General features: G+C 37.0%; 1 protein-coding gene across 1 annotated transcript in view; it reads left to right on the forward strand.

Annotated features, from left to right (window-relative positions):
- Positions 1-3,593, forward strand: part of LOC139759273 (ubiquitin carboxyl-terminal hydrolase 9X-like) — a 144,189-nt gene extending 140,596 nt beyond the window's left edge. Inside the window, exon 51 of the mRNA XM_071681418.1 lies at positions 757-3,593. Within this exon, the coding sequence (XP_071537519.1) occupies positions 757-1,102 (346 nt within the window). The 3' untranslated portion in view covers positions 1,103-3,593. The remainder of the gene's footprint in view (positions 1-756) is intronic.
- The last annotated feature ends 4,446 nt before the right edge of the window (positions 3,594-8,039 follow it).

Raw genomic sequence — 8,039 nt, forward strand, 5'->3', positions numbered from 1 at the left:
CTTGATAGAATAATGAAGAGTAGAAGTGTAAGTGTGGAAATGAAGAGAGGATTAAGGGATAGCATAGTCCTCCCAACCCTGACCTGTGCAGCCGAAACATGGACGTGGAATGAGGCACAGAGGTCAAGAATCCAGGCTATGAAAATGAGCTATTTGAGTAGAGCGTGTGGTATGACTAGATGGAATGAAGAAAGAAATGAAAGGGTGCATGAGAGATGTGGTATGGCAAGGCATGTAAAGAGAATGAATTGTGGAGTGGTCAAATGGGTGAAATGTAATACTTTGAGATGGTTTGAGCATATGGAAAGAATGCAAGGCTTGGGGTTTATAAGGAGATTGTATGATAGCACAATTAAAGGAGTTGATGTGAGTGGAAGACCGCCTGTGATATGGGCAAATAGGGTGGAAAAATACTGGAGGGAGAGAAATAGAAAGAATGCGTAGAATGGTGTATGCGAGGGAGGCATTTAAGGACAGGGATAAGCGACTCTTTGCCATGGCCACCCTTTGATGGGAGTTCCTGGAGGGAACGGGCATTAGAGATATGGATAGATAGATAGGATGTTAGGAGTTTGAGACTATAAGGTTTGTGACAGTTGACATTTATTAACTAGTGTATTTACAAAAAGTGTGTAAACAGTATTCTTGTCATTGAAGTTAAGGCCAGAGTAAGCTCTGTTGCTACGAATGTTATTGATATTATATTATGTGATGAAATTATTTATAACTGTAATTCATCTCTCCCCTTTTTTTCAGCCATAGTAGTGGGTCAGTAAACAGTGTTAGTGGTATCATAAGTGGAGAAATTGGCTCTGTAAATAACACTACTAGTACCACTTCTGCAACTACAGTAACCACAACCACAACTTGCATAGGAGGAACACCAGCCACATGTACTACTACAGTCATCAATACGACTAGCAGCCAAGGAGGGCCACACACCACGATAACCAGTAATGTGAACGTTACTAGTAATAGCAGTAATAGTTGCACCACCAACAGTAATACCAACAGTGTTGGTGGCACAAATAAAACCTCGCCATCTCCACAATTAACTCCAAATCCCCCTCACCCTGGGCAGGATAATTCCCAGGATAATTAAATATTGTTTATTTATAGCTACAGTTGACCTATTGTGGAAAAATAATTACTAGGAATACTCATGGAGACAAAGAAAATTTTATGTTTTGTGGAGCTTTGGATATGAAAGTAAGGAATAGTGTTATTAATGCACATGAAGAGTAAGGTCACAGCAAAGCAAGTGTCAAAACATTCAGTGGTTGGCATAACAAAGATGTGAAGATTCTCATATTTAACTTGGCAGAATCTAATTAAGGATATGTCGTATGTTATTCAGATATTTAGTGGTGGATATCAAAATGATTTACATGGATGTTTTGTTATTTATCTTTGAAAAATATTTATATGATTGTAAATAAGTGAATTGTATTGTTGCAAGAAGAACGTTCCGTCTGCTCAAAGTGAATGTTCCAACCCTCCATGTGCTTCGTACAATTGGTGACTCCAAGTTCGCAGAACTGTAATGTGAAAGATTATGTCACCAGGAATAAACTGATGTGCAAAATACCAAATCAAGCCCTTATCAGTGAGCTACGGAGGGTTGGAAATGAAAGAAACCATGTACCTACAGACATTTGTTGAAGTCAAATGAATACCTGTATTGTTGCAGCCTGATTTCCAGCAGGTGGCTTTTGAAATTCATTTTTTGAGAAGCTTCTTCAGAAGTTTAAAATCTCATCCATATGTTCTATTCTTGAATTGTTCTTGATATCCTTTTGAAAATTACATCTCCAAGGATATGCTCACTTCAGTTTTGAAAAAAAAAAAATACTGTGTATTTAGTGAAGACTTCACAAGTGACTAGTCAAGCAGTGTATAGCGGAAGCTGCTGAACCAGCCTGCTGTTGTCTCAGCCTTTGTAGGCAGCACCTGCCTGCTAAAACTGAAATTTGTATACAGATGGTATTGCGTTCAGGTGTCTAAGTGTGGTGTACAGGTATTGCAGAACTACACACTGGCTCTATATTTCATCATGGCCCTCGCAAACCAAGTGCCAACACCACACAAACCAGCGCTGAAGATGGAGCAGGACCGTGAGCCTCCTTTCATGTAATATACAGTTGCAAAGTGCAATGTTTCAAGAAACTTCAAGACACTAGTTGCTTAGTGAATTTTTTGTAGTGGGATTGAGGCAGTGCCTGTGAATAAGAAGTGAAATGTCAGTACAGTATCCTCGAGGAATATTTTAGAACAGCGAGGCTCAAAGCTTGAATTCCGCATTTGGGTTCCATGGTTAAATTTGTGGTACGCTTGGATTTTGGCAAACACTGGAAAGATTTTTTTTTTTTTTCTGCTGTTGATGCCATGGTTTGGAAAAGTGATAGCTGTGTAAAAATCCATATCTTAGGTACATTTGATACTCCAACATTATCTACAATTGAATATTACTCTTTACTGACCAGCATTTCAAGTCACACCCTGCACCAGTTACCCGAGCATCTTTTTTTGGCCCGGGAGTAATGCGACTCTTGTATCATTGTGAGAAATAGGTCATTACAACTTTTAGGTAGACCCACGTGGTTGTGTTTCCATATCCCATCACATAGGAAATGCGTAACCAAGAAGGCTCCACTAAAGGTTATAATAACGCCAAAGCTCACAATTCCTGCTTGTTGTCTGTGAGCCATGTGCTGCTGCCAAGGTGTAACCACCTGTTGTTGTGACTTAGTAAGTTTTTTGTATGGAAACTTTTGTTAGTTCCCTGTTTCTATTAATGATAAAGCAGTTTGGAGTGGAACTAGTGGTAGCAGTCAGACACCATCATTAGGAGCTGATCCAGCCTCATGCATCCGCTTGTTACTGTCTTGTTTGCCTACTAATGTATCATAGGTTTCCCACACAGATGCCTTTTTTGTTTTAAGGACCTCAAGTTTGAATACTGGAAAAAAATGCTATTGGGAAGCAAGTGGCTCTTGTGTAAATTAAAAACTGATATATTACACATATTTGATACGTGAATGATGGTTGGTGGGTTTTGTCAGTTGGTTATATTTTTTTTATAATTATATATATTCTGCAACCAACTGTGATTATAAGAAATTGTGAAGACATGTAAACAATGTATGATGTAGTATTTTCATGTTACTACCTTGTCAATAATTGTAAAGCACCAGAGAATACTTGTATATCACTGTATAAGATATAACTTAATTGAAACTAAGCACTTTTTTATTGAAATCATTTAGCAGATTTATTTTTATGCCAGTACCCTTTTTCTTCAAGATCATGCTTTTGTGTCTAAAATAAAACCAGTGCTTATTTTTCTCTTTTATTTATGTTAGGAGTTCACATTAATTTATTGCTGTATGGCTGAATATGCTAAAATATAACTAAAAAGATTTTACAACGTTTTTCCAAACTTCCAAAATAGTTAAACATCTTTCACCAGATCAGCAACAGCATTTATCAAAAAAAGAAATATATGCTTAGTACCTATAGCCCTTGTAAATTGGTATTGATTCTGAACCTTTTCCCAAACTGATTCCACAAACAAAATAAACATGGGACCAGAACCCTGATGTTTGATTATTTTGTCAAACTTATTATTAGAGTTATGTGTTGTATTTTGTGAGCAGAGAGTATCATAGCTGGTTGATTATTTTTTCCTCCATATTGGTAAATACCATATTTTTAGATAGTATGAACTCAAGATTCAAAATGAACTACTATTAACCATTAGTGCATCACTCTTTAAATTGCCAAAACTTGTCACATTGACTGACATGAAACTTTGCATGAATTTTTTTTTTTTTTTTCTAAATATCAAATTGTTAGTAATTTCATATTTAAAACTTGGCATTAAAGGATCTTGGGGAAATCTCATCATTGCTTATTGATGTGAGAGAGAGATATATATTTCACTACACAGAGTAATCTTAATCTGACTCTTCTAAATGAGCTTGAAACCAATTATTTGTAGGAAACAGCCGAGCTAAATGTCAGGAAGAACTTTTGCTGTAGACAGGAAAACAAAAATGAGATTGAAATGATGTATGCAGATGCTGATATCAAATAAGTTATTTCAGGATTAAAGGTAGGTAAACTAAATGTAAAGGAAGTCATGAATGGTTGTTACTGTAGCTTCATTTGACATTTTAAGAAAGAATGAAGGAAGACTATTGTTAGTGATGAGGTCTTTGGTAAATATAGTATCTTACTCAAAAAGTTATGAAATATCTGATAACTGTTGTTGGTATATTGTTCAGAAATTTTTATGATAATCTCTGTGTAAGTGGATAGTCATTAATGGAAGACTCCGTAAGATGTGCACTTAGGAAGGAGTGTACTTTCATGAATGTTTGGGTCTCCATCATTGGTAAGTATGTCTCATTTCACAAGGGTGGCAATCACTTGCTCCACAGGGGTGCACTTAAGCTTGGTAGTATCATCAGTTGTGAAAATCATTCTACAATGCAAAGGGATTTATCAAGGTAAGAGAGAAGTCAGGAAGGAATTAGTAACGTAAGGGAGGGGATTAGTTGGGTAGCTTGTGTTAACCCAAGGTGAAGTAATGCAGAAGGCATAGCCAGGTCAATGGTAAGTGGAAGTATTAAGGTATTAACTGTCAGAGCATAAAGCATACAAATTAAAGTGGTTTCTGTTTACAAATGAATATGTTGGCATTGCTTAAACTGAAAATTCTTGATTGTAACTCTAAAGAACTTTTGGTGTAAGCTTAATTTAGATGCCCTTAGATTATTATGTAATGAGAAAATAGACAGGAAAGGCTTAAGTATTCTGTTCTAATGTGAAGTCCTGTCTTTTCAATCTGCAGAAGAGCAGAAGCATCAAAAGGGATATCAAACATTTATGTGTATGATAAAATGTGTGAAAATCAATGAAAATATTATATATAGACTCTTATTTTCTAGCAAAATTAGAAGTTTAAGTTTATGGAAGCTTGCTCGAATCATTGGAGAACAAGGAGACACTTTGTTTTTGGTGATTGTAATTTACTAAACATGAATTGGGGCTCAAGCACAGGATTGCAAGATGGACCAAGTAGTTGGAGGACAACTGCTAGTTTGCAAAATTATGTTATAAGAATATCTGAGCAAGTGATGTTACTTAATATGAATGAAGTTAAACTAAATCACCATGATAGAGAAATCAAGACCCCATACAACAGAAGAGATTATTATATTGAACTTGGAAATGCCCTAAAAGATGACAGTGTTGATAAGGATTTAGTTAAATATATGTTTTTTTTTATTATAATTTGTCGCTGACTCCCATGTTAGTGAGGTAGCACAAGGAAACAGACGAAAGAATGGCCCAACCCACCCACATACACATGTATATATATATGCATATCCACACACGCACATATACATACCCATACATTTTAACATATACATATAGATACATATATACACATGTATATAATTCATACTTGCTGCCTTTATTCATTCCTGTCGCCACCCTGCCACACACGAAATAATATCCCCCTTCCCCCCGTGAGGTAGTGCTAGGAAAGGACAAAAGGCCACATTCGTTCACATTCTGTCTCGAGCTGTCATGTGTAATGCACCAAAACCATAGTTCCCTTTCCACATCCAGGCCCCACAAACTTTCCATGGTTTACCCCTTACACTTCACATGACCTGGTTCAATCCATTGACTGTACGTCGACCCTGGTATACCACATCATTCCAGTTCACTCTATTCTTTGCATGCCTTTCACCCTCCTGTAGCTTTAGGCTCTGATCGTTCAAAATCTTTTTCACTCGATCCTTCCACCTCCAATTTGGTTTCCCACTTCTTGTTCTCCTCCATCTCTGACACATATATCCACTTTGTCAATCTTTCCTCACTCATTCTCTTCATGTGACCAAACCATTTCAATACACCCTCTTCTGCTCTCTCAACCACACTCTTTTTATTACCACACATCTCTCTCGCCCTTTCATTACTTACTCGATCAAGCCACCTCACACCACATATGACCTCAAACATCTCATTTCCAACACATCCACCCTCCTCCGCACAACCCTATCTGTAGCCCATGCCTCACAACCATATAACATTGTTGGAACCACTATTCCTTCAAACATACCCATTTTTGCTCTCCAAGATAACGTTCTCGCCTTCCACACATTCTTCAACGCTCCCAGAACCTTCGCCCCCTCCCCCACCCTGTGACTCACTTCCAATTCCATGGTTCCATTTGCTGCTAAATCCACTCCCAGATATCTAAAACACTTCACTTCCTCCAGATTTTCTCCATTAAAACTCGCCTCCCAATTTACTTGTCCCGCAACCCTATTGATCCTAATGACCTTGCGCTTATTCACATTTACTCTCAGCTTTCTTCTTTCACACACTTTATCAAACTCAGTCACCAGCTTCTGCAGTTTCTCACCCGAATCAGCCACCAGCGCTGTATCATCAGCGAACAACAACTGACTCACTTCTAAAGCCCTCTCATCTACATCAAACTGCATACCTGCCCCTCTTTCCAAAACTCTTGCATTCACCTCCCATATAACCCCATCCATAAACATATTAAACAACCATGGAGACATCACACATTCTTGTCGCAAACCGACATTCACGAGGAACCAATCACTTTCCTCTCTTCCTACTCATACACTTGCCATACATCCTCGATAAAAACTTTTCACCGCTTCTAGGAACTTATCTCCCACACCATATACTCTTAATACCTTCCACAGAGCATCTCTATCAACTCTCTTATATGTCTTCTCCAGATCCATAAATGCTACATACAAATCCATCAGTTTTTCTAAGTATTTCTCACATACATTTTTCATGCTTTGGAATAATTTCCAAAAGTATTAGGGCATACGAGAGTACGTTCATTCCAAGTACATGAAACAAAATCAAACCTCCCATGTGTGCTTCACAAGTAAGGTGAAGCATTAGAGTGAGGTGTGCTGTGTGAATAAAAAGTGGATTGTAATGATTCAGCAGCCAACACCCTGTGCCCAGTGGATCAGCAAATGGAAAAGATGAAACAGATATTGTCAAAGAGAATATAAAGAACCTGTAAAATTATTACTGGTGCATCAATAGCATTAAATGAAATATGTTTTAGTGGGGATTTTGTATATCAACAGACCTGGAAATAGTTACAATACTCATCCAGGGATTAATAATGATATGCATTTAAAACCCCAGGAGAAAATCAGTATGCCCTTGGGAACTCTGATAAAACTTCAAAATAAACTTTACTGAAGCTAAGCAAAACGACTTCAAAGAATTTTTCCTTAAAATATTAGTGTCAAAAACCAAAAAGGTAACCAGTCTTTCAATTAGCAGATCCTTGCAAGGCATTGTAAAAAGTAATTATTACCTCAATAGTTAATATTTTTTAGAGAAAGTAGCCTTGTTATTCCACACCAACAAGCTTAACATGTTCGCATGTTAGACCAATGGTACAAGAAAGCATTGTGGAATGTTTAAAGGAAAACCTTTTGATGATTGATGCATAGCATGTGTTTAATAAGAACAGATCTTGCTTGATTTGATATAATCTTAGATTATAGATTATTATACTGCAACCATAAGATTGCTTTGTGAAATGGATTATGGGGATGATATAATCTTAGATTATAGATTATTATACTGCAACCATAAGATTGCTTTGTGAAAGGGATTATGGGGTTGTGAGCATCCAGAGGCCTCAGCAGCTTTGAAAATACACTGAACTCTAGTAGGAACATTGTAAACCAAGAGATTATGCTAAAACCTTTTTTTTTTTTTCATTTTAAGCAGGCATTCAGCAAAATGGCATGCCATGATTAATGGATAAAATCAAGTCTAGGGTTTGTAGGCGATAATTGTAATGGTTTTTAAGACTGTGTAGATGAAGGAGGGACAGTTGTTAGTTGTAATCAGTGGGAAATCTATGATCCACTGCGTTTAGGTTTTCATAATTAACATTAGTGATATGAATTACCTGATGATGAATTAAGCCAAATTTAGTAGGCTCTATT

This window comes from Panulirus ornatus, chromosome 32, assembly GCF_036320965.1.
Source record: "Panulirus ornatus isolate Po-2019 chromosome 32, ASM3632096v1, whole genome shotgun sequence".
In the NCBI taxonomy this organism is placed as follows: domain Eukaryota; kingdom Metazoa; phylum Arthropoda; class Malacostraca; order Decapoda; family Palinuridae; genus Panulirus; species Panulirus ornatus.